Below are 27,739 nucleotides of genomic sequence, written 5' to 3' on the forward strand. Positions count from 1 at the left end.
ATAACATTTGGGGTTAAAATGAAATTTTCTCTGTATTAATTTTTTTTGTTTTACAGAAAAAGCCTTCGAAAGTCATTAAATTGGAGTTTGGTCCATCCCTTCCGCGAACTGGAGACTACGAACCGCCACCCCACCCACCCCCCCCCCCCCCCTCTCTCTCTCTCTCTCTCTCACCCCTAATCGCCGGCGGCCCCTGGAGATCCAATCCGCTCGGGGATGGCATCGAGGGTGATGGCGTCGTCTTCCGCTGCCAACTCCAGTCTCACGCGCCAGACCTCCGTCTGCTCTCTTCCGGTCGTCGATCTCCAGGGATCCGTAATCGGAGCCGGGGAAATCACCAAGGGCCTCGGCTCCGTGGGCATGGAGGAGCTCTTCCGCAGCTTATGCGTCGAGAACGCCGCCGCCCTGGAGGCGGATGTGGGAGCCTCGGTGTCGCGACAGGGTAGCTTGGCGGCGCTCAAGAGCGTCGGCGGAAAGACGGTGGAGGAGGTATGGAGGAATATCACCGCCAGCGGAATGGTCGATGGCCCCGGGGTATCCAGGGCGGAGATGACGTTGGAGGACTTCTTGGCGCGGGCCGGGGCCGTGGCGGAGGAGGACGTCGGGGTCCCGTTCGGTTCCATCCAAGCGGGCTGTGGGACGAATCCGGTGATGGGGGAAACTATTTTTCCGCCGCCGCAATTGCCTGCGGATGATTTGGTTGTTGGATTTGTCAACGGAGCAGAGGGTGCTGCAAGTAGAAACCGAAGGAGGAAGAGGCCATTGTTGGATCCAGTGGACAGGGTTGCTATGCAGCGGCAGAAGAGAATGATAAAGAATAGGGAGTCTGCTGCAAGATCAAGGGAGAGAAAACAGGTTTTTGGTTTGCCCCCTCACTTTCCAAAGTTAATGATCACTGAATCACTCATTATAAATTCTAAAGCTTGAATTCCCCCCCCCCCCCCTTCAACTTGATGTTTTGTAGGCATATATTGTCGAGCTTGAATCTTTAGCAGCTAAACTGGAGGAGGAAAACGCACAGCTTTTAAGATCTCAGGTAATACATTTCCAGAAATTTTTGTCAAGGATAAACAAGAAACTCATTTCATAGATCTTTCTTTCTCAATTGTGTTTCGATTAAGTGATTGTGATCTATCAAGATATTGAATACTGAGTCAGCTATCAATTGCAGGAGCTGCAGCAAAGAATGAGAATTAAGCAGGTATGGTTATGTTTTTGGGATCATTGTTGCAAAATGTTGAAATTTCTTCATAAGTTGATTCTGATGGATGGTAGATTTGATATCTATAAGCCCACAACCTTACAATTTTTTAGATTTTTTTTCTATTTGCAGCCTATTTTGATATGAACAATACTGTTGATATAAATATTCAACATTCAAGTTAAAGATTTAATTTGTTTAAGATACTTCTAGGCAGATCTGCATTTAATTTCCATTGCTTACCCTGAGAGATTGTGGGGAAAAAATTTGTTTTCAAAAACACATTCACAGCATATAAAATGGCACGATAATTGTTGTCTGTCATTGCCAATAGCTTTAGTTGCTAACTTCTATGTATCCAAAATCAACACTCATACGAAAAAGAGTATTGAATATAACCTGTATGAAGAAAGATCGCTGAAACAAAACATTTGTTAGCAGATAAATCGCTTTAGCTGCTGATCTTGATATATCCAAAATCCACACTCACTTGAAGAAGGTATAACATCCTGGAAAAATGAAAGATCACTGGAACTAATTAATTGTTAGCGGGTCTGAGGAAACATTTTGTGTATCGGACAAAATGGTTAGTCAAGTATGAATATGCACCATGCTTCATACTTAAATTCCTGGTCACATTTAAGGATCTTTTTAAGAGATTTGAGTATTTATTTATGCCTAAATTGATCTATCTATTTTATTTCTAGTGCTAGAACCATTCGGTTGCTTATGCAGTATCTTCTTGAATCACATTCTCTGCCGGTGAAGATATCTGCATATGTGTGTTGATGTCCATGTAAGAGATTAAGTTTCTATTCAGACTACAGTTTCGTTGGTCTAATTGAACTCCCCTACCCTTTGGTATAAAACTTTGTATTTCTGGTTTACATCAAACTACCATATATGTGCTTGAAATAATAGTATCGGTGATCTACTTGTACAATTGATAGTTCAACTACAAGGTGCGCATTTGATCAAACCCATTTTTGAAAGTATGTCTTGACTCTGCACTCTTCATTTATAAATTTGAAAGAAAAGTTCATCCTCAGTCCCTTAACGGGCATCTTTGCTCAAAAAAAAAAGATCATGCGTTTCATGTCTCATATTGAAATTTCATGTTAAGCTGTTTACTTAGGGAACTCATTGAATCAGTAGAACACGTTCAAAGATAAAGTTTACGCTAGAAAGTAGCTTATGATATGTAAACTCCATTGCAGCTTCTGGAAAATCCAGTACCAGTAACTCAGAAGAAAAGAGCACATCTACCTCTGAGAAGAACACACTCCTTGGAGTGGTAGCGAGGAGCGACCATTTGTTCCCTGAGATCTTTCTCGGTGCCTTGACTATAGGTAGGAAAGCAAAATCTGGGCATTTTGAAGCATCATCACTGTGATCTTCTTGCGTTATTTATCTGTAGTTTCTTCCTTTGTCCAAAGTTATATTGTAAAAAAGGCAACTGAAATAATCATGTCCAAACAGATAACCCATTTGTCTATTGCTTAAGTGCTAACCCCACACACAGAGTAGTTGATATGCCAAATTTGTTTGCAATGGTTTCGACTTTCGGTTCCTCTCCTTTGCATTTTCTTCGACTAAATCGATCAGAATTTCGGTTCTACCGGCTGAATCTACATGAATAGATTTTATGTTGATTTGATATAGTTGGAACTATAATTTGGAATGAGATTCCCTACTGCCTTTGCAACAGATGGATGGACAGTTTGTAAAGGAAGGTGAATGAAAATGACTCATTCCTTTTTGTGATATGGATGAATATTTATTTGAAGGTCAAAATATATTACTCATTTTTTTTCGATCAAATAGAATATTATCCATTATCATTTTAAATTTTGTTTATATTTAATTTTTCTCCTAATACATTTATATTTATTCTTTTTAGACAAAAGTAGTTTGAAACGGTTAGGGACATTTGGTTCTTTTTTTAAAAAATAGAAATTATGATGTGTAAAGTGGAATATATGTATGTTCAAATGGTTTCGTCACCTCTGGTAGCATTACCTTCCCCCCTTCTTCGCTCGAACGACTATAAATACTCACACTAACCCTCCTACTCTCCCGCACTCAAATCCGTCATCCGATCAACCGGCGACGATCTCTCTCGATCCGCGAACCACAGTTCTTTCGTCGGCTGCATATGCCCGTCGGTTCGAGGTAAAAGCATCGGCCGAAGTCTTCCTCCCGATTCTGTCTTTTCTTACTTGATCCTGGGAGGAAAGGTACCGGATTGCTTGCACTGATCTTTGGAATGGTTGTGTTTTCTTTCGCTTTGAGTTTTGGTTGTTTCTGGTTCCCACTTTTTTTTCTTGTTTGATCTGATCTGAGTTTTGGCAGTTATACTTTATAGCAGAGCTAGTGGTAGTATTGGAAGATTTAGTAAAGGTGATGACTTGGGAGTTGAGATGATGCTGAGTTCTTGATTCTTGTTTCTTATCATTTCTTTTTTTGAATTATCTCTTGGTCTCGAACATCAAATGGATTTGTTAGTTATTAGATTAGTAACATGTAATTTTTACAAGGTTTATTAGTGCTGAAAAGCTTTGCTAACTGCATCGACTCTGCTCATGTTTTAAAACATTCCAGGCACAGCACCACATATGCTAACTTTCTGTCCATTAATGCATCAATTTCGCGCCCCACTTAAGGAAAATAAGGCAAAGTGACTAGAATTAAAGTTACCATGTAAAATTATTCTGCTGTGAGATAGTTTCAATTCACATGTGGATTCCATAACATTGAGACTCTAAAGCAGTATCCTAATGGCAAGCAAACTACAGCTAGCAATGTGAATATTGTGGCTCTATGATTTCAGAAGTAAATGAAATCACTTTGCTACTTGCAAGTCAGCTAAATTTAATCATCTTTGGATTTTGATATAAACTCAATCGTTAGTGAGATTCTTTGATAGAAATGGCTATTTCTACTTGATTTGAAGCATTTTTTACTTCATGCATCATATTGTTTCAACTTGGTTAATTTTCATTTCGAGAATACTAAAATCACAAAGAGCCTGAATTGCTAGATTCCCTTTCATATGTATGTTCATGAGCTTCTCAGCACTTTTGGTATGGATATGCTTTTATAATGTTCTAACATGTTAATTGCTATTTGTGTAGAAATATGAGTGAGGGACAGGAGAATCTTGCAGCTCCAAAGTTGAACAAAAGGATTTTATCATCATTGTCCAAGAGATCAGTGGCTGCACATCCTTGGCATGATCTTGAAATAGGTTGGAACCTAATAGAAAAGTAGTGCTGCATTCTTTTAGTTTGACTTGTTTCTTTTACTAAACATAAATTTGTCTCAGGTTCTGAGGCCCCTGTTGTCTTCAATGTTGTAAGTATTCTTTATTATGTTGATCGATGAACTAAACAAAGAAGTACATGGTTTTATTTGACAAATGAAAATTGATATGATGCCACTCTTTAGAGTAACTTCAAGTTTTTGACACTTAACTAGGCTTTCAAAGCAAATGATCAATCAGCAAAAGGGACCATGTTTCACTAGAAATTTTTGTCACACACCAACATAACTTAGTTGAGTGGATAAGTTAGAAAACCCAAGGCCAGATAGAATAAGTTAACTGATGTACCCTTGAAGAAAGTACTCACACATATAATCTTTTGAAAGTTAGGCAAGTAGGAGATATTAGGAGAACAACAGGGGGATTCTGTTCCAATCTAGTAGCCAACTTTGTTACTTTCGTGACTTTTCATTCCCACAATTCATTAAATAAATGTTTGCTTTTTGGGAAATTCATTAAATAAGCTAGCCTAAATACTCGGTTTCCATATGCTTATATACCTTTGCGAATATTTGTAGTCTTTCTCATTTTTTAATTCTTCTTTGATAAAAAAGAATTGGATATGAAAAACTATCTTTGAAAAATGCATAATGGAAAAAGTATCCAACAATTTGCTATATACATGCCTGATTCTCATGTTCCCAGAGATGGATATGGATTAAAGAATTTTTGCTTATGCATTCATTGAAAATGTGTTCATTCGGTGTATGTTTACTTCCACACTGGTTCCAATGATTGCTTTGTTGCAGACAGGATAGGAAGTCTTTATTTTTTTTTCAGCGTCACCTGTGTTCTTCCCTCTAACTTGCATTAGTTTAGGAAAATGATGTCTTCAGGTGTTATAACTAGTGCATGCATTTCATTTACTAACTTTTTAACAAATTTTCTTGTACCCAATATTAGGCCATGACATGGAACATTCAGGCTAAGTTCCACAAGAGGCTGCAGTAGAATGTATGACTATTTTGATTAGCTCGGTGCTAGACATTTTGAGTCACTCAACCTTTGCTTTCTAGCTCATTGTTGTAACTGCTCTAGTTATGGTTGATATCATGTAATTTCACTTTCTGGCATCAGGTTGTGGAGATAACAAAAGGAAGTAAAGTGAAATATGAACTCGATAAGAAGACGGGGTTAATTAAGGTTTGTTTATATTCTTCTACAATCCTCAATACAAGTAGTCTAACAAGATACTGGCCAAGAGTTATAGATATATCATTGCATATTCTCATCTGAACTGTTTTATTGAGAATTGTTTCATTCTGCTTTCCTGTTGACATTTCTTTCAGGTTGATCGTGTCTTGTACTCATCAGTGGTCTACCCTCATAACTATGGTTTCATTCCTCGTACACTTTGTGAAGACAGTGACCCAATGGATGTTTTGGTCCTCATGCAGGTTGAACCTCCCGACTTTTATATTTTATTTTTCTGCCGATTTGTTGCATTAGTTAGTTGGTACTGTTTCCTAAGGCTGTGTTTCTTTACCGTCCATGCTTAATTTATTGTTTCTGTTTCATCATTATGAATGTTGTTTGTTTAATGGAAAACTACATGTTTGATTAGGAACCAGTTCTTCCTGGAAGTTTTTTACGAGCCAAAGCCATTGGTCTTATGCCCATGATTGATCAGGTAAGAAATTGATTCAAGAACAAATTCAAAAAGCTTATTATATTATAACTGCCATCCTGGTTTGCTTGGAATTCAGGGGGAGAAAGATGATAAAATCATTGCAGTTTGTGCTGACGATCCCGACTTCCGTCACTTGAATGACCTTAGTGAGTTATCTAATCATCGCCTTGCAGAGATTAGGCGCTTCTTTGAAGACTGTATCCTTTCAGGACCCATCTTCTACTATTTGTATTAAGCTTTTAGTACACATTTGCCAGCTTCCTTTCTTCAGTTTGTTTAGGATCCTTGACATGCTCTTAAGACAAGAAGAATGAGAACAAAGAGGTAGCAGTCAATGATTTCTTGCCTGCAAACACTGCTCGAGAAGCCATCCAATACTCAATGTAAGCTTACTGAAATCACGCATCAAGTGTTATTGTTACTCTATTTAACTCTCCAAAGTGGGTTGGTCAAATCAGTCAATTAGAGCAGGAGGGAGCGGGTTGTAGGAGCTAGACAAATTATTTTACACAAGGATGTTTATTATTCCTTATCTATTACTTGAAAAGCCTATTTCATTTCCTGAATCTAAGTGAAGAATAGACTATATCAATTTTATTCTCTAGGAATAACTATTTCATTCCTTATCAATCTCATTTTACGAACTAAATGGAAACTAACTTCCGATTGATCCAATCATAGAATCTTCAAACCTCAAGCCTTGATGTTATAACACATTTACACCACAGGTTGATTTTATACTCAAACTAGTTTGTTTATCATTCAGTTACAAATTTCTTGTTCAACTATAATTTTCTTAACGCGGGCTTCTTCATGACCATATGGCCTGCCATGATGATAAAAAATTGAAACTCATGGTTTGTTATTGGTGTAGGGATCTTTATGCTCAATATTTACTTCAGATCTTGAGGCAGTAGACTCTCGCCACTGAAAGAAATAATTGCCATACAGATGAATCAAAGGCAGAGATTATGTTACAGATAATAAGCAGTTAAGTTCTTGTTGTTCAAGCAAACTTCAACCGAGGATTGCTCTTAATTTTTACTTGTATTTCGTTGATCCTTAATAATGTGTTATTATTGTCGTCTAAGTTTCCAGCTCTGGAAACCATTTTACATGCTTCTTTTATTTTCAGTCAATCTTCATGCCCTTTTCATTTCAGCTTTTAATTAGCATTTTTCATTGGAATAGTTTTGTATAAAGATATAAGATCATGTAATCTATAACAATGTAAATATAGCTGGATGATGATTCAACCTTCCTTGAGATAAAGATTAATCCTACATATATAATAATAATAATAATAATAATAATAAAATGTGAACAAGATAGATTCTTAAAATTACGTTATTATTCGTCTTGGACATGTAAAACTAATGTTGTTTTATGGTGACGTTAATGTTTTCTTGCTGGACATTATGATTTATTTTTTTTAAAAAAAATGTTTTTTGTTGCTTTAATTCTGCAATTTACAGTGTGGTTTGATGTCAAACTTTGAATTTCAACTTTCTGACAACATAGATCAAGAAAATCAAGAAAAAAAACCATGAACAATATTAATTAAAAATCAAATTAAAGAAAAACAATTAACTTTGTTCACAAACAAATGCAGCCAATTAAGTACAACCAAGTACTTTATCATTGTTAATCTACCAAGCACATTCAAAAATCGAACTTCCAAAATATTTATTTTTAATGAGATTTAAATTTTATTTTTTAAAAAAAAATATTTCTTTGAATACTTTTCCACCGTACCACACCTCTAGAGACTGTCAATCTAAGAAACTATCATTCTAAAATTATTTTTTCCTATCTTCGTAGCTTAATACATGCTTAGGTTTCTGAAATCATAATACAAAGATATTTTAATACTTTTAGTGACACATAGAATTTTGTCTTAGCATTATGAATAAATTATAAAATAATGTGTTGTATTGTATATTTATTATTAAATATATACAGTATTTTACTACTACCTTAGGATAGAATTTTAATATAATATCAGAGATTAAGAATAAATATTCATAAATTAATAACCTTTTTTGTTTAATGTACAAATGAAACCTAGGACACAAAAGGTTGCACTGTGTAATTAATTGGAATGGGGAAAAACACAATTTGCACAGAATCAGAAACTGCTCTGACTGAAATCAGTGCATGCATGTCGCATTTTTTTGACAAAAAAAAAAAAGAAAGAAAGATGAATTTAACCATGCCAAAAATATTTGGAAAAAAAATAATTTAGAAAAATTGAATGGGGAAAAAAAAAACAAGAGTGCAGAGGAGCAGATTGCCAGTGTTGTGAGTAGGAGCTCTCCTGAAATTCTTGGTCTGTGAATGGCAAAATAAGCTATCAGCCCTAGTAGGATAAGGTCTCTTCCAAGATGAGCCTCCGAGATGCAGGAGAGTGAACCCTGGTTGCCACCTCCAAGAGGCCCATGAATCGACTGATGAATGAAGTGTAAATGTCATCTAACATGATTTCACTTCCCTGAGTTGTCAATTGTTTTCTTGTGTTCTGGGTCTTCGGCTGCAGCTTCACTTGCGGGTAGCACTGAGAGGACTTCAGATCTGGATAAACCTCCATTTGCAGGTTCAGGAGTTTTAGTTGATTTGGCATCTTCAACTTGCTCATCTGTTTCTGCATGTTCAGATGAAGTTTGGTGACCATCTGTATCTAGTGCAATTTCTTCCATGGCACATGCATCCTCCATTTTGAGCTCCCCGTTCGGAATATATGCAGTAGATTTTATACCAAGCACTTCAGACTCCGATGTTTCTATCCATTCAACGCACCCTTGTGGCTTCTCACCCTCGCTCGGGCTTGAGTTACTAGCCTCCACTGTGGATTTGCTTACAGGAGAGTTTCCTAGAATGGTAGCTTCTGTTTCTCCTGTATTAGTCACTACTTTTATTTGTGAACAAGTAGCTGCTTCATCCAGGTCTTTCTTTTCATCCAGCACGACCACATCAGACTCATCCGAATTCAGTGATGTTGAAGCAAGTGAGTCAGTTATACGATCACTGACCTCTTTATCATTATCGAAAGCAAACCAGTTGGCATTTGTAAAGAGGGAACTGCCCGTGACAGATTTTTATCGGCGTATTAGAATCATTCTAAAAGAGCAGAAATAAGCAGGCATACCAAAATGCACATCGTTGTGCCATTACCTGTCCTGATCATCCCCCAAGCGCAAAGATGAAATAACTACTTCTGCAGATTCATCATCAAAATAAGCATCCTACAAGTCATTTCTCATTATCAACAAAAACAGAATAAAAAAACTCAGATAGATGAATTAAGGGCACTGACAAATTGCGTTGTACTATGCAGATTTCGTTACAACAACAACAACCAAGCTTTATCTCACTAGATTTAGTTAATTGAACAATAATTGAAATAGTAACAAATCAAGTTGAAAATTCATGCAATTAACGAGTGAGAAGACAAATTAAGGAGAAGAATGTATATTGTTCTAGGTAAATCTCCATATCCACACAATGGCAACAGTATCTAGAGGACCTCCATGCAAATGATGGATCATCATCATCCTGAGTTAGTTGTGATTACATGGAGTTGACCACAAGAAACCTATTCCTTGGAAGTTTATGCAAGGCTATATCAAACATCCGTATATCTTAAATCACTTTTAATTAGGTTTTATTTTTTGTTTATGTTTTTCTTTTTTTTTTTTCTCCATCACTCTCACACATTCAAGTCTAACGGATTCAACTAGTCCAACTATAGAATCTATCAACTTTGAATATGACCCTGCCATCCTACAACCTATTTACTCTCGTTTTTAATCTATTTGGAGCTTAAACCTGTTCACTATCAGATAGTATGTATTTTTTATTTTGCATAGGCTAAATACATTTATTTCAATATTCCCATTTATGTCACACATTTTACATGGGCTTTCTAACTACCTAGCACTCGTATCCATAAAATACAATTGGTTGTACCATAATCCTATAATTTATAATTGTTTATCCTAAGAGGCAAATGACAATCATACAAGACTCTCGAAGCCCTCTTCGTTTCAATTAGCCACTCTTTGTCCAGATAGATATTCATTAACATCTCCTCTCAAGCCGGTATGCGGCGTCCTCCCTTATTGTGGACATTTCACATATTTAGTTTAGCTTTACTTAAAACTTGATTTTCTAAAGTCTCTCTATAATTCTTCCAGTTTATTCAAATTCCATTCTTGTCAATTGACACAATATTGATTGCATATTACAAGGATAAACTAGTAGATAGCCCATTACAAATCCATAAAAAAGACCAAAATGCTAGGAGACTGTGTGGCCATGGGACCATACCTCATCGTCTTGTTCAAAAGATCCTTCTGTCTGTATACAGCAACCAGAGATATTAGTAAATATAACATGAGAAAGCAAAACAAAGTAAACACATTATATGGCTTAGTCCCATAGCTTATATTCCAAGACAACAACACAAGAATAAAATAGAAAGAGAACGTTTTCAAATAAAATAATCCAGAAATTGTATTTGGAATATCAACACACTTGATCTCTTTATAGGCTACTATGAATACAACAGTAAGACACATTAACCCCACTAACACAATCCATAAACAAATTGTTACATCATTGTATTGTGCAACTACTGGAAAATTTTCAGGCACATGCAATTAATCCACACACATGCAGTAAACAGGCCTGCTACAGGACCATATGCTGGCAATTATCATATATGCGGCAGAAGAAAAACCTAGCCGCATATATGGATTGCATTAGAACAATAAAATCTGATGCATTCACATTCCATAGCAAGCATGAGTATCAGTGCTCACGTGGCCGGCCAACTTGCATGAAAGACCAAGTGATATGCTGCCTTGACATGAGAGAATTTCATAGGAAAGAAACTGCTATTTGATCCTCACCTAATAGCAATAGTGTCAATGAGATGCGGAATGAGATGCACAGGAGAGAAATGGAGTCTAGTAACTTGATGGTGCCTGATTACGAAACTACATTCCTTGGAAACATGTGCATGAAGGGTAACACATCAAATCCTTGCAGGAGCCTTCAAAGCTCTATCCTCCAATTAAGGGATGGCCAGAAGTCAGCATAGGAAATGGAACTACAACAGATTTCGAGAAGGACCCTTGGAAGTAGCATATTTTTGTCAAAGTGGCCAACCTATGGCCAACCTATTTCAAAGCATCAAAAACTCACTTCATATTTCAGAAGTTTGTGAGCGACTAGAAGGCTAACCATAAGACTGCTAAAAGCTAGTATACATCTTTGGAGATGGGCTAATCGACACAATAATTTTAAATATCTCAGAAAGATCCAATGAGGACAAGTATGAAATGACTCTCCAACTTGTACACTAACTTCGAAGGCAGCCTACCATAATATCAAGGAGAATGGGGATCTCTGCCATTTGAGGAAACAACTGGAAGGGTACAAGGGCATTAAATGTACTAGAGTAGTAATTTTTTGTGGAAATTAGTTTGGAACAGAATTCGCACAAATGAGTTACTAAGATATGCAAAATCCTAACAAGATTGTCTAGGCAGTAGTGTGTAGAAGAGGAAAGAAGTTGAGCACTTCTTAGTAATAATTTTACTTTAGAGGTATGAACTGGAATCAAGGGGAAGGATTAAATAAGGAAAACTGTTGGAAAGAGAAAATTCTTTAGCAGTTTGATAGCGCTATAATTCTGGTCATGACACAAAACAAGGTTATGGTGTCAATCTATAGTATACAGAGTAGTGGTAGAGAATAATTCATGACCACAGTGCTCATGCAGAATTTTTTCAGGAAGTGTGCCATGAAAAAAGCTGAAATGAGAGATTGCATCACCCGATAAGTGTGATGCATTGGTTAGTATAAGGCAGCATGGGGAAACATGTAAAGCCTTCCCATTCCAACTGATTTCATGTTTGATCTATAACCAGAATGATACATTTAGCTTGGCACCACACTTTTGCTAGCGGTAACCATATAAAAAATGGTATGATGAAAATTCCTATTTTATTTGAGATCTCATTGCATAGGGATGTCTTACTAAAGAGGTCATGAAAAAACTTTAAAAAGTCATGCCCGCATGACCACTCTCCTTCACTGTCAGGTCCTAGATCTATCTCCTGTCCATGGCTAAACAAATGACGCTTCATTGAGAAATGCCTAATCAGATTGGTTGAATGGTTTCTCCAAATAGTGGCATCTTCCTGTATCACACTGCCATGTACTCTTATAATGAGCTGAAGTGTCTGGTGCTCCCAGTGCACACATCTATTAGCCTCTGTGATGCAAGATATGCATATGGATTATCCTGTAACACCAAGTACGCACCAGGGTTTATCTATGAATGTCTGGTACTAGCCACCTCTCTTCAAAAATGATTTGGCAACATATGGGCGGTAAGATCTATAACATGTATTAACAGCTATGGACCACTGATGTCATTGAGAAGACCCTTTCCTAGGTGTACAATGTTTGTCAAACAAACAGTATAAATGCATCCGATGAGATTGGCATTGGGATGGACTGTGATAAAACCATCTTTTATTTGAGCAACCCCTGTAACATAGTAACATCTGCAATGGATTCATTTCTCATTTACCTATAGTTCCTGTGTGAAATTTCTCTCCTCTTGCACATGTTATTTCTCTCAACAGGCCCATCCAGAAAAAGAATCTGGAACTTGAACACACCATTTTTTTTAGAAACCAATCAGACCATACTGCAACAGTTAATAGTTCCATAGATAAATCTTAAAGCCAGGATTGAAAAAAATTAATGAATTACAAAGCATTCTGATGTTACCTCTTCAATATGATCATAACGATAAATCCTAGGCTGAAAATGCTGATTATCCAGTGTTGTCACGTCAATATCCCTATCTCGGAAATCATCATCATCACTGTCTCTAACTCGATCCTGTAGTGTTGCAGGACGCCTGAAAATGATGTGAAAATACAAATTTACTTGTCAAGAAAAAATCAGAAAGATCTAAGTGTAGGATGTATTCAATTGAAATTGGATATGAAAAAAAGAACTAAAAAGGGTGATAAAGATTAAGAATCACAGGGCAATAAATTTTTTCCAAAGAAACCTACCCACAAACCCATTGGTAAACATTTTCGATGCAATTCCTCTTGCACAAGACAAATTTGTGCCACTCATCCCAATCATTGTTCTCCTGCAAGTAAAGTAAAATAAAAGAAATAAATTACACAAAGCAGAATCGCAGCTCAAGTTAAATTATAATTTTTCCTTTATAACTGAAGCACAGTTAACAGAATAAAATAGACAATTGCTGTAAATCTAAGTAACAAACACAGTTACCAAGGATAGAGCACAGCCTGCAGTAGGAAAACTAAGTGCAGGATAACCAAATCATCAAGGATGAAATGATTTTGAGTGCATAGACAAAAAAAAATATATCATTTTTGTTTAAAAAAAAAACAAAGTATTTGAATCAAAGAATACTGACTTCACGTCTAATTCAACTAAAACACTGCAATCGACAGAATTTACCGGAAAAAGTTCATTTCCAAATTTAGGATTTGAAATCCAAATTCGACAATAATAGGGTCACTAATTACATCCAAAATAAAAAAAGTAATATTCCTTTTGAAGAAAAAGAAAAGCCTTAGGAACCTGCAAGTATGCCTTGATTGTGCCGTTGTTGTTTGCTAACTGATTAAGTTTGTTCCCAATGCGAGTAATATGACCCAAATTCCCTATTTTTGGAGGCAACCGTTTTCCTGTAAATACTGTAGCCTGCAAAAAACTCTTTAATATCATAAGAATATTGATAATCCTCATGGATATCTATAAGAAAGGAACATAGCACATAAACCCATGTTGTCAAAAGCAGAAGTGTTTCTAAGGTTTCAAAGTGCCCAATCACTAAGGTCATTACAAGCTGTCACCTCAATCAACCTGAGAAAAGGGCTTTATATTTAAGTTTGTACATTATACATTTGAGGTTCCTACATTCATTATCTATGTAGCAGACTCAAATAGTTGGACTCATGGCTTAAATTTAATATTGGTGTGGTTTGCATAAACACTAAATTAGTAAAAGGTAAAAGACTTAGATAGACAGTCACCTAGGTGACCTTTTTTAAAGACGTGAATAGAGCTTTTAAATTAGTTGTCTTGTGAGAATAGATTCAAGGAACTTGAGTAACACCTTGGCTATGCTGAGTATTTTTGCGCTTGCATTAGTATCTTTTAACAATAATGCATAAAGCAAGCACAGTTTGGTGTAATGGGGCATAGAATACATAAGAAAATTCATAAGCTAAGTTCCTTTAAAACATACCTTCCCAGAATCAGTTGACAAGGAAGACTGCTTTTCAGCGGCAAGAATTTTGCCAACAATGTCACAGTCATGCAACATATGTTCAATTAATGGAATCCTCCTACTTTCTAGACATGATCCAATAATATTCTCGGCGTGAAATATCTACATCACCAGCAAAAAATGAAAGTAAAACCAATTTCAGAAACATAACTAGAAAAATTGTGGTAATGTGATACCTTCGAATGATCTATATCCTTTCATTTGTTCATATGTTTTTGCAATAACAGATGGCAATGACTAGTAGGCAATATCCTAATATCCAAAACTAGATAAATAGGCACTAGTACATGGCAATCAAATACAAAGAGATATACTCAAAGTCTTTTCTGCTGCTCCTGGGCTCATCCAATACATTTATTATAAAACAAAAACATAGAATTCATAATAAGGTCTTTACGATACCTTCAGTCTTTGTTTCCCAAGAGGAGGTTGTAGTTTCCCATATGTGGTAAGCAAGATAACATCAGATGAAGAAATTTCCAGTAATCTCAGTAAATCACCTGTTCATGTTCCAATATGTTAAAAAAAGGAAAACACAGATGAATTTGAGAAACCAAAAGTCACAGATGCTTATGGTTGCCCTTAGAAACTTGAGAAGAGCAAAAAATTTATAAATGGATTTTTTGAGGCTTGCACTAAGTAAATAGGTAAGTCTCAACCTTAGAGTTTATGAATGAGTTTAAATGGTTCGCTACTTAAAAACTTGCAAGGTCCTCAAAAATGAGATAGCATCAATAATCACTAAACTGCAGTGGAAGATTAACTTCAAATTTTCACATTAATTTACAGAAGATAATTTTTGTACAAAATCATTTTCTGCCAATCAACAAACCACTTCATGCCATCACTGATCCACAATCAGCATGGTGATCTTGAATCTAGAATGGGACATGCATAGAAAACTGGCTGACAAAAACTAATCTGCACAAAGGTCCCACCACTGCCTCCAAAGGTAAGGACAAACGTTGGGACCAAGAGAAATTTTAATAGAACATGAATTGCAAACAAATCAGTCCAGCTGAGTTGAACCTAAACAAATCCAGATTCAGTAACCATATAATCACTTTGCTCTTGATTTAGACACTTAAAATAAACTAAAAGAGCAAACAGAAGAAAATCTAGTAAAACCATAGCACATTAAGCCAGCTATAAGTTATTGAGAAAAAGAAAATTGTAGACCTTATTTTATTGAAAGAATATTTTAGTACAGACTCATAAATTACCAACAGTAGTAACAAATACCTAGTCTCCCCAACATTCCTTCCACTGTATCTTGACTTACAGTAACAACTGTTCCATGACTTGATTGGCTTCTAAATGCCTGATAGGAAGATGCTACCATCCGTTTAGGATCTAACAAACATATGCAGAAAGACAGGGCATAAAATAACACGGATTTAGGTCTGGAAGCTTCCAATGCATGAGAAAACAATCTCCCCACATAACTGCATTTTGACAGCAAAATTATATCACAAAAATAACTCCAAATATAACGTCATTGCCATAATGCCATGAGAAGCTCATGTGCATAGAAATCATAGGTCATGATTACCTTGGGCTGCAGATTTTGGCTGCAAGAACAGGAGGGGCACATCGAATAATGGCACAAAGAATTTCTGCTGCATTGGCATGGACTTCAGGAGAGTCCTATATAAACATATTGCAATATCAGAGATATAATCAACTCAATCTCAGATACAATGAAAATGAAGACGCCATCACCCATGTCTAATAAGTATGAAAAAAAGTCCTCCTTTATGTCTATACTACAACAACAACAAAGTCTTATCCCACTAGGTGGGGTCGGCTATATGGATCCTTCTACGTCATTGAGCTCTATACCCTACTATATCATCATATAAATTTAAATAAATTTTATCTTGTTTTATTATTGCTAATCAAGTCTTTTTTGGTTTTCCTCTTTGATATGTGTATTTATCATAATTTCACATCATGAGCATTTTTTAGTCGTCTAAGTACAAATCCGTACCATCTTAAACGTGTCTCTCGGAGTTTTCCCTCAATAGATGTAACTTTGTCTTTCTGTCTAATGCTCTCATTTATTATTTTTTCCATCCTCGTATGTCTACGCATCCACCTTAACATCCTTATCTCTGCAACTCTCATCTTTTGCTTATGTGCTCGAGTCATAATCCAACATTCAGCACCATATAACATAGCAGGTCAAACGGCCATTTTATAGAACTTCTCTTTAAGTTTTAAAGGTACTTTACAATCACATAAAATATCCGATACTTTCCTCCATTTCAAATGTGCTGCTTATATTCTATATAAGACATCTCTCTCAATTCCTCCATCATTTTAAAAAATGATCCTAAATACTGAAAGCTCTCATTTCTGGCCAATTCGTAATCTCCTATTTTAACAATTGTCTCATTACGTTTAATATTACTAAACTTTAATTTCATATATTCAGTCTTTACTCTACTAAGCCTAAAGTCTTTCACTTCTAGTGTTTCCCACCGAGATTCTAGTTTAGCATTTACTTCTTCACACGTCTCTTCTATCAAAACAATATCATCTGCAAACAACATGTACCACGATACTATATTTTGAATGTATCTAGTAAGTTCGTCAATGATTAGTGTAAAAAGATAGAGACTTAAAGTTGATCATTGATATAACCCTATCTTTATTGAAAATGCTTCAGTTAAACTTACTGAAGTTTTCACTCTGGTCGTTACATCCTCATACATATCCTACACTAACACCTCTCTTTTCTAGAATTCTCTATATAATTTCTCTTGGAACTCTATCATAAGCTTTTTCTAAGTCAATGAATACTATGTGTAGATCTTATTTTTGTTTCCTATATTTTTTAATTAGTTGTCTGAAAAGATGTATAACTTCAGTTGTCGACCTTCCAAGCATTAATCCAAATTGATTTTCAGTCACTATGGTTTCCTTAATATTTTTTCTATTACTCTTTCCCAAATTTTTATGATATAACTCATTAATTTAATACCCCTATAGTTTGTACAATTTTGTACGTCTCCCTTGTTTTTATATAAAGGAACTAGAGTACTTACCCTCCATTGATCAAATATTTTTTTATTTTCAATATCATATTAAATAATTTTATAAGTTATTCAATACCTTATTTCCCTATACACTTCCATACCTCCATCAGAATATCATCTAGTCCAACGGCTTTTCCATTTTGCATCCCCTTTAAAGCTTGTTCTACTTCTGAAATTTGAATTCTACGATAAAAATTTAAATTTCTATACTCTTTTGACTTAGTTAAATTACCTAAGTTAAATTGGTCACCTAAACCTTCATTAAAAAATTGATGAAAATACCTCTTCCACCGCTCTTTTATTTCTCCATCATTTACTAGTACTCTCTATTGCATTCATCTTTAATACATCTTATTTGACTAAGATCTTTTATCTTCCTTTCTCTCACTTTAGCTATTTTATAAATGTCTCTTTCCTCTTCTTTTGTATCCAATTTTTTATGTAATCATCCAAAAGTTTCATTTATTGCTTCATTCACTACTTTCTTAGCTTCTTTTTTAGCTATCGTATATTTTTTTAAGTTTCCTCATTTTTACAAATATATAATTCCTTATAAGCTATTTGTTTTTCCTTCACTTTCTCTTGTACTTTCTCATTCCACTACCAAGATTCCTTACTTAGTGGTGCATGTCCCTTTGACTCACCGAGTACACTCTTAGCTTCTATTTTCAACTTTGATATCATCTTATCCTATGTCGTATTAGAGTATATTTCACCTAATGCTTGTACTCCTACTTTCTCCTTAAATATATTTTACTTCCCATCTTTTAACTTTCACAACTTAATTCTAGAAGTCGTATATATTTTCTTTCTATTGATACTATGTTTGAGGTGTATATCCAATATTACTACATTAGTGAAATATTTAAGAAATAATAATACCATCCTTTTATGAACTTGAAATTTCAAATGTATATAGGCATTTTAAGGAGAGACTGCCCACTAAAGTATAATCATTCAAACATAATCCAAACTTGTCATCAAGTTAATTATTTTTTGTTTTGTAGTGTAATGCCCTACAACAAATGGCCATTTGCAGGCCTTAACTCTGATTATTTTCAGAGCCTTCAAAGGCATGATCAAAACCCTTTAGTTACTTCTACTAAGTAGGCACAATAGAGACATACCGATGAGCTAAATTTATCCAAAATCATGTCAAGAACATCGACATGTTCCAACCATTGCATTGAATCCATATAGTTGGAATGCATATTTTCATCAGCTCCAGTTAATCGAACTAGTACCTGCTTCACATGGCCACATCAGAACTAGCTAAAAGAATATAGAAAAGCAAAGAGTTTTCTGTAGAGTTAATAAAACCAAGAACCACTGACCTCCATTATTGATGTGATACCAATGAGGTCAACAAGTTGACCAATTATCTCTATATGGTTCTATACAATAGAAAAAAATTCATTAATATGCAGCCACATATGCAAGTGTTGACAGAAAGAATGCACTCATAAGTAATGGGGTGAAAGTTTTGGGAAAAAGAATAAACTACAACATGTCAATCAACATTCACTTCATGGTTCTCAATAGTTACTAAACAACTGTATATGTTGATCCCAAGCCAATATAGAAAAGGTTGAAGGTTGCAATAGGCATAGGCAAATAAGGTTTGTCTAAACATATAACTCTAGATAGTTGTGATTGATGATGATGAATTACCAAGAGTGTAAAAATGATTTTTCTACGTTGTCAACTTACATCGTACTCAACTCTAAGGCATCTTTTACACTGGCACGAGACAGACGTATCAAATGTCCTTGATATATATTATTCACAAATGATATTGTACTAATCAATAAGATCAAAAAGGTAAAATTTGAATTATTAGAGAAATCAAAGGTACTTGCAACAAAAATGAAATAAAAGAGACATAGTTTGAATACTAACAAAAGAAATGAGAAAATAGTTAAAATGAATGGATATGAAATTCCAATAGGAGCTTTAGAAATTGACAAACAGTTATTAATGGAATAGGTTGTTGAAATTAAGAGGGATTTTTGCAATCTTGTATGATCATAGTGTGGCCTTTAAGCTAATAGAAAATTAATATAAAACTGTGGTGGTACAAGCCATCAAACTTTGTGGATCAGAACATGGGAGTGTTTGCACAGTTAGAGAAATTGAATTCATAAGATTAATGATGTAAGAGACACAGGGAAACAAGTTAATATAATAAAAAGTTATTTAAGAGTTGAATGTGCAAGCGATATAACATTTAGAGTTGAAAGGAAGGCAAGATCTACATAACAGAACCAAGAATAATCAGAACTAATGCAACTTGATGATGATGACTATTTTTCCATATAATTTCAATATAACCATAAAACAGAGTAATAAATTAACAATAGTGTAACAGAATTTTTATAATTGATGATGATTCACAGACCTGAATATATTTGATGAATGGAGCTGTCTTCCTAATCATCAAGCATATTACGACCTTGCCAAACAACAGAGATATTAGCATTTAACAGATGGTAGACAGAGGAAAAAAAAGAGAGAGAAAACAAAATAATGCAAAGAGTTATGTCATAATATGCCAACTGACTCAATCAAAAAGAAAGCTGAATTTTACCTTACTGAAATAACCAGCAAGTAACGTATTGTGCACATGATCTGGCTTGATGAAGGAGAACAACAAATCCATCAGCTGCAAAAGAGAACAGAAAAGGCCAATATATGCGATGATAAAGATAAATAATGATAGTAATGTTATCAAAAAAAAGAGAGAGAAGAAGAAAAGCAATCAATGGAAGTACTTCACCTCTACATCCTCAACTAAAGATCTCAAAATTATATCAACCTCACAAGTGAATATCTCACTTGCAATAAAAGGAAGCCTGCAATAAAGACAAAACTCAACAAAATATGTAAGAGGTAGAAACATTTAACAGTCACTAAAGACAAACAAATGTCTCACTTGAGAATGTGTTTCTTATCAGCATCCATAGAAGGCTCCTCTACAATATAAAGGAGCAACTTCTCCACTTGGGCCTTCTCTCTCAAACTGAAAATATAAATATATTAGAAAAAAAAACTAGCATGAGGAAACCAAAAAAATAAAAGAGATCACACATTAACTTGCAGATTTAGTAACAAAGAAATATGAATAAAACAGAGTAATTTGGTGCTCGATGTATGGGACTAATTGACTAAGTGTCGGGACAAAGTGATTGCTACACAGAGAATAGAGTCATAGGAAGAATAATTATGTGCTCAACATCATAGGAAGAATAATTAAGTATATGCCTTTTAAATCTACTCCACGGATATTTTTTCAGTTAAAAGGTATACAAAAAAAAATTTCAACTAGGTTCTTCTAAAATAACCCGTGTGATTTGATCACTCATCTACTTAAGGGGCATGAACATTTAAAATATTTAGTATCTCATGTCTTAAAATCAACTTTAGCACAACAAACCAATCTCCATATCTTTTTACTTTGAAAGGCATATCCTTATAATCCTTATATAAGAAAATACCTAGGCCATTTTTTTTTTAACTTTTCCTACATGCAAAATTTTAATTTTTAACTTTTCTTATTAGGTTTATTTTTAACATTCAAATTATTATCCATGTGCCAATTTTCAGTGTAATAATATACAGCTAGTCAACTCTACTATGAAACTATCTAATGGATAAAGACGGCTGAATACACAAGCATAATGAAAGTTCTGTTAATTTTTGTGAACATTTACTTCCTCAGAAGATATCACATAGAGTTCACTTTGGTGATATAAGATAATAAAAACTTTGAAGTTCCTCTGCATCTAATTATTACAAATTATGAACAAAGGAGACAGGAGTAAATCTTCCAAGTTGATCATACATCAAGAAATCAACTAAAGAGTGTAACTATTACAAATTTATAAGGCGGGTATTCAGTGCTTTGCACTCTTGGATTATCTCATCCTCATCAAGAAGTTCATCTAGAGTAAAATTTTCCTTCTCCAAAATGGAATCCACCTGAAATAATTTAAGAAATTACTGAAGGAAGGCATGTAATGTTTGCAAGTAGATGTGTGATATTCTTGGAAAGAATAAAAAACAAATTGTCATCAAACTAGAATCAACAACAATTTGAACCTGTACATTAGTTGATTAATGAATACACATGACAAAAAAAAACATTAGAAAAAGAGGGAAAATAAGTATATACAATGAAACAAAAAGTTATGCATATGGTGCAAAAAGCTGAACTTAAACATTTAAAAGCGTGTTCATTATCAAGTAAATAAGAAGTTACTGATAGGGTTATAAAAAAGTCAAACTGATATTTTCAGATTGCTTATTCTCAAACTTGAGGAAGTCAAGCTATATCTAATTGGAGATTAAACATTATGTCCAAGCTTTGTTGACAAATAGTGCCATGATTGCTCAGATACTCATGGATTCTAAGAAATTAAGCAAATTATGTTTATGTATGTCAAATTTAGTAAGTGGAAAAGATTTAAGGTGGTTCATCATTTGAGACAAACATAAATGACCATTTAGCAAACCAACTACCAAGCTTGTTCAAGAAATTCTAGTTCATTTGGAATGAATATGGCTTGCAACTAAAGACACAAAACCACCAGTGTTGGTAAAAAAAATATCAAGGGAAAGTTATGAGCAAGCAAGTCAATGAACAAGAATTTCCCAAGGTAATCTCATATATATGTAAATAGAATAAATCCAGTTGACTAGATCAGAGACAAACAAATACATCAAAGCCAAAAATTTAAAGACCAGTTGGTCTACGTCAGATATATGTGGATAAACTATATAAAGTTTCAAACTTGCATATGTTGGAGGAAAATCCCTATTAACCACTAAGAAACAAGATCATTTTTTATGCCTTCATCATCTTTTCATCCTGTGATATGATGTTTTTTGTTATATTGACAGGAACAATTTCCGCCAAAACAAAAACCAAAGTCTTGTGCTCCATAACTCGATCAGGTGAATGAATGTTTACATTGAAAGAAACAGTTTCCAGCAAAACAAAAACCAATGTCTTGTACTCCCTAATTCGAGCAGGTGAATGAATGTTTACATTGAAAGAAACAGTTTCCGCCAAAACAAAACAAGAAAAGTGATGTCTTGTACTCCCTAATTCGAACAGGTGAATGGTTGTTTAAATTGACATAAGCAGTTTCCACCAAAACAAAACAAGGAAAGTGATGTTTTGTACTTCCTAATTCGAATAGGTGAATGGTTGTTCAAATTGACAGAAACAATTTCTAACAAAACAAAAACCAATGTCTTGTAATTCCTATTTCAAGCAGGTGAATGGATATTACCAGCTTAAATCAATTAGATTAGAAATCTAGACTCTCTAGCACTGCAAAGGGGAAATTTAAATTTGCATGAAACGTGGAAATACAATCATCCTCCCCACTTTCACCAGTTCACCCTCTCTAGCATTCTTGTATGTCTCTAGTGTTTGAATAAGTACACTATTACAGGATCGAACTCAGCAATCCAGTCATTCACTTCAGGAAACATATTAACAAATAGGCACATAATTACAGAGCCAACAGGGCAATCCAGTTATTCACTTCAAAAAATGAATAAGTAAATTTCTACTCTCTAGTGTGATCAATTTTTTTATTTCTTTCAAACAACCTTCAAAACTAACTTGTGGATAACGAACTATATCAGTTGTTGGCTTCATTTCATCGAATTCTCAGATTCGTAATTTATAAGAAACAAAATGCAAATCCCTTATTTCAAATAGCTGGCCCAATGGGCAGAACAAAATGGTAATAACACGCACCCAAAAAAAAAAACCTTATATGAGAAGACCAAAACCTACCGGCGATGAATGGCTAAATGTGCTCATGCGCCAGAACATCTTGACGACTCCCAACGGAAAGATCCCGATAGCAATCCGACGCCCAGACTTCCAGATCTAGGGTTCCCAATACCCAGCCCCGTTTCTACCAATTCGCTCCCGGATCACGGAGAAACCACAAGCAATCCTTTTTTTATAAAGAAAAAAAAAAACACAACCCGAATTCCTCGATCTCAACGCCGCCAAACTGCTCTGCCAGAGGACCTAAAGTGAACGGATAAATCAATACGAAGGAGGAAGAGAATGGGATCGGATTGGAGAGGAGCTTGGAGAAGGAAGCGAAGGTGGCAGAGAAGGGAGACGATACGAAGCGTCGTTCCCGTCGCGGAGTGCTTCGGCGTAGAAGGCGATAAAAAATGGAAATCAAAAAACAAAATTATTCGTGGGGAGGAATTTGTAACAGCAGATCGGTTGTTCTCGTTAATTTTCTTTTTTTTATTTGAAAAAAGGAAGAAAAAAAATATTATATGTGCATATTTGTTTAATCGTTTAATTCGATTATTCACAAGTCAAACTCTAATGGAATTTTATTTATATTTATACAATTTTAATTTAAAAATACTCAAATTAAAATTAAAATTAAAATTATTTTAAATTATAATTTGATTTTGTTTGAATCAAGATTCAAAACCACTCGTACCAAAATTTGAACTCGAATTTCATTTCAAACTGAGTTGAGCAAAATTATTTATATTTTCAAATTTTAAATCGAATTTCACATATATTTATTAAATCCCAAACTCAAATATGAATATTTTCAATATATTCAACTAAATTTTATTCTTTTGCACCACTAATTGGTAAATTTAATTTTGTTTCCTAATTATCTCTTTAAAAGTATTAAAAAGGCCCAACTCTGAATCCGTGCCCTCAAAATCACACTAAAATAATTTTACCATTCAGAAGAGAATAATATTATGCTCTCAATTTACTTATTTGAGTTTATAGTCCATAAAAAATCATATTACAATAAAATATGAGTTTAATAAAATTACAATACATAATAGTGCTTGTATAACACATAGCTTGAGGGTGCTTTAACAATTTTTATACCAAACCAAGATCAAAGTAAGAACATGCACTTAAACTGGACATAGATAAACATTATATGATATGACCATGTTTCTTCAAAATTACCATGTTATTTAAAGGAAACAACTCTCACAAAAGATCACCCTCTCAAGTTTAACAACCACAAAAGAGGGGCGAGTGATTCTCTGGTTTTATAGGTCTTTGTACATCAGGGACAGATCGCTAATTATAGGTACATTGCACAAAGGAGCCCAAGTTACATTGTTGTGTTGGGAACTACCGAATTGTAATGCTCGCCGAGGCCATAAGCGTGTCGATGATATGATAACATTATGCTAGGGTTGCCTACTTCACTTCCAATCTCAGACTTGTATTCTTTCCCCATTTCCACATCTGGAAAAGAACCTGAGTAGATGACGATATGTTTCTTGAGGCAATGTACAAGAGCACCGAGCTCAAGTTGTCCTCCCCAGGCTGCTGTTGACTCTACTTCTACGCAGTACTTGTCGAATCTTTCCAAGGGTGAGCTGTCTGATTCTACCTCGATCTTACTCTCTGATAGGAAAAACGGTAGAAAATCTGGCGTGTGGTTTCTCATGTACTTAGCAGTCATTTTGCGAAGCTCCTGGAAACTGTAGGGTGATATACCATTAGAGTAAAGTGAGAGCTGGTTTTCGACAGCTCTATAGAGACAGTGGCCGTCTGGTTTTATCTCATTGATTGTCAGACCCAGTGGCTCCAACTTCCTCTCCAGCTTCTCGTTTTCAATCATGCGATCGCTAATCATGTTGCTCTGCTCTTCCTGTATCCTCCGCTCTCTTGCAGCTTCTTCTTGCGCTCTTTTTTCTCTTCTCCTTGATCCTTTGTTGGGTTTTGCCGGGTCACCATGGGGAACAACATTAAATCCAGCAATGGCCTTGACCAAATTATCTACATTAGCTTTCTCAGCGCTTTCACTTGTTGTATATCCCAGCAACGTAAGTTCTCGCACATGTTTAGCTTTTAATTGAGTTTGAAGTTGAGATATCTCTTCTTCCACTTGCTTCCTTTTAGCTTTCTGCTCGGCTTTACTTCCTTTAGCAGCAGCCTTTTTAAGATTCATTTCCTTGTTATGGAGCTTGGCAATCTCTTGCCTGTAAATACAGACACAAAATGTTGATATGATTGAAGAAATGGAAAAAGTGGAGCCGAGGAAAAGAATTGAACAAAACCAAGTGTTGGATTACTAAATCTCCCTTGTCAATTTCTGTGCAAAAGACATGCATCGCCATAGAAACTGATACATTTAACAAATGTAACAAAAAAACAGCAAGCTGAAGAAGATGCATTAATAAGATCAGTGAAACAATGGAACTCAAGAAACAATCATGGATTCGAATTTGCACTCAAATGGTGCGAGTATCATCAAGTTTGATAGATACCATAAAAAATAATCCATGGAAACTGCAAATATTGTCTGGAAACCTAAACACCCTAACCTGATCATGATATTATAAAGCCACGGCATTATTTTTCATATTCATCTAGATTTTCCACTCTAGATCAACCAGTTTCCCAGTTTGTAACCACTCAGAAGAACTAGTTTTGAGATCTAAATGCTTAAATCATATCCAGGTAGGCAAGTTATGAGATGTTAATCATCTTTTTCCATGTAAAGGTATTCACAATTCACCTCTAGTTATGGAAGAAATTAAATTAGTTTCCTTTTCCACTCACATCCTATGTAAACTATGATATAGAATGAGTTTTGATATATCCTTGCATAGAACTTAGTCCCCAAATGGTTGGAACAAACACGAGTTGATAATGATGATGATCCTTATATAGAAAGGGAGGTTAATCATCTGCCCTCAAGTTAGATGGGATATAGTTTGTACCTATTTATTGACTTACATCCAGTTCCTTCCAGTTTTTACCGTTCCAAATAAACAGATGTAAGGATGTATGTTTAGTTGCACACCCATTGCATGCATCTTTTCCAAGATAATATATCATCTGTTATGATTGTAACTACATAACAAGATGCCTATTATCAGATGTTAAGTTCCACTAATCTTTCAAAAAATGACCAAGTGACAATCAAATGCCTCCTAAATAAAATCCAAGAAGTTGGCGATGCAAATTTTGTCCTTGCAAATTGATTTTAAAAATTGGAAATGGATGGTTAGCAACTATTTCTAAGTGAATCGCATGGTATCATCAAGGACCACTGTTCAATCGCCAAGACAGAGAATGTAATGGACTGAGACCAATGTCCAGTCTGTACAAGATTAAGACAGTAGAGATCAATCCAAGACCTTTTGGATTGGCGAGGAACTTCAATGGATTCGATTGAATAATTAATATTGCACGGTAAACAACACACAAGCCTTCATAAAAGGATAAAATATAGATTTGGGGGTTTCGTCCAATCAATAGCCAAACTCAACCAAGTGACAATCAGTATAAAGGAAGCTCGTCTCCCTTCAATATTCTATATCTGATCTCGCGATGCAGGAAATCCGAAGACAACTAAAAGGTGGGAAAAGTTAAACAAACAGCGAATAAAAAACGCATTTTGTAGATGACAAAGAAAGAAAAAAAAAACTGAGCTTTGAGTGCCACTACCGGTGCCTCGAGAGCATCTCTTCGCGTGTCTCCTGTGGTTCTTCCCTGGAAGCGCTTCCCTCCGCTTCTTCAGCCATCTCCATCATCGATGCAGAAATCGGAGAGGAAGAGAGGCGGTGTGGCGCGATTCCTCAGAGAGCAATGCACGAGTGAAGAAGGCTCGAGGCGACGTCGCCGGAGCAAAACATCGACTTCGACGGCGGAGATACAAACGGCCGGGAGTAGCCTTGTGTTTAGGGTTTGCCTATGCTTCTTGTATCGACTTAAAAAAAAAAATCATATCATTGTTTAATGTCAAATTTATTTATCGGCTTTTTATCGAACCAGTAAGATGGTAATTATCAAATCACTTAGGATACTGAACCAAATTAGGGGTCAGCAGTCAATCCATCAAACCGACAAATCCATTTATACCAATCTGAACCGAATCGAAAAAAAATAATTGACCGGATATAGGGCCGGATGTAGGGTCCTAATATTACATTATCTGATCTAATAGGGTCGGATAGTTTTTTATCCCAATAACCGAACTAACCTGATCCGATCACCCCTACTTGTAGCAACTAATGTTGATAAGCTGTTACACATTGTAGTAACTACTGCCGATAAGCTGCTACACGTTGTAATAGTTATTTCCGATTAGCTGCTATAACGTGTAATGAGTAATGTCTATTATCATTTTAAAAAATTTTATTTTTTTTTGTT

The 27,739-nt window shown here is 35.2% G+C and overlaps 2 protein-coding genes and 1 pseudogene across 11 annotated transcripts; 1 reads left to right on the top strand and 2 right to left on the bottom strand.

Moving 5' to 3' along the window:
- Nucleotides 1–144: 144 nt before the first annotated feature.
- LOC121977137 (soluble inorganic pyrophosphatase-like) lies at nucleotides 145–7,248 on the top strand. Of its 10 annotated transcripts, none has more exons than XR_006110748.1 (9): nucleotides 145–855; nucleotides 965–1,036; nucleotides 1,172–1,201; nucleotides 2,419–2,550; nucleotides 4,336–4,448; nucleotides 4,527–4,555; nucleotides 5,427–5,477; nucleotides 5,601–5,666; nucleotides 5,813–5,888. XR_006110748.1 is itself a non-coding variant. In XM_042529682.1 (9 exons), the coding sequence occupies exons 2-9, from the start codon at nucleotides 4,340–4,342 to the stop codon at nucleotides 7,068–7,070; spliced, it is 624 nt and encodes a 207-aa protein (XP_042385616.1). In that variant the 5' UTR covers nucleotides 2,415–2,550; nucleotides 4,336–4,339; the 3' UTR covers nucleotides 7,071–7,248. The 10 variants fall into 10 exon arrangements, 6 of the variants coding, with proteins under 6 accessions (XP_042385616.1, XP_042385615.1, XP_042385617.1 ...); XM_042529682.1 differs by lacking the exons at nucleotides 145–855; nucleotides 965–1,036; nucleotides 1,172–1,201; nucleotides 5,427–5,477 and adding exons at nucleotides 6,088–6,153; nucleotides 6,230–6,350; nucleotides 6,455–6,536; nucleotides 7,028–7,248 and having other exon boundaries at nucleotides 2,415–2,550; nucleotides 5,813–5,920; XM_042529681.1 differs by lacking the exons at nucleotides 145–855; nucleotides 965–1,036; nucleotides 1,172–1,201; nucleotides 2,419–2,550; nucleotides 5,427–5,477 and adding exons at nucleotides 3,225–3,373; nucleotides 6,088–6,153; nucleotides 6,230–6,350; nucleotides 6,455–6,536; nucleotides 7,028–7,248 and having other exon boundaries at nucleotides 5,813–5,920.
- A 1,100-nt stretch (nucleotides 7,249–8,348) lies between these two features.
- Nucleotides 8,349–23,792, bottom strand: LOC121977138 (annotated as a pseudogene).
- Nucleotides 23,793–24,489: 697 nt separating this feature from the next.
- LOC121977139 (OVARIAN TUMOR DOMAIN-containing deubiquitinating enzyme 5-like) lies at nucleotides 24,490–27,311 on the bottom strand. Its single transcript, XM_042529687.1, has 2 exons — nucleotides 27,035–27,311; nucleotides 24,490–25,560 (listed from the first exon to the last, which is right to left on the bottom strand). Exons 1-2 carry the CDS (start codon nucleotides 27,118–27,120, stop codon nucleotides 24,684–24,686), a joined length of 963 nt encoding a protein of 320 aa, XP_042385621.1. The 5' UTR covers nucleotides 27,121–27,311; the 3' UTR covers nucleotides 24,490–24,683.
- Between the last annotated feature and the right edge of the window lie 428 nt (nucleotides 27,312–27,739).

Source organism: Zingiber officinale, chromosome 4B (genome assembly GCF_018446385.1).
Source record: "Zingiber officinale cultivar Zhangliang chromosome 4B, Zo_v1.1, whole genome shotgun sequence".
NCBI lineage: Eukaryota > Viridiplantae > Streptophyta > Magnoliopsida > Zingiberales > Zingiberaceae > Zingiber > Zingiber officinale.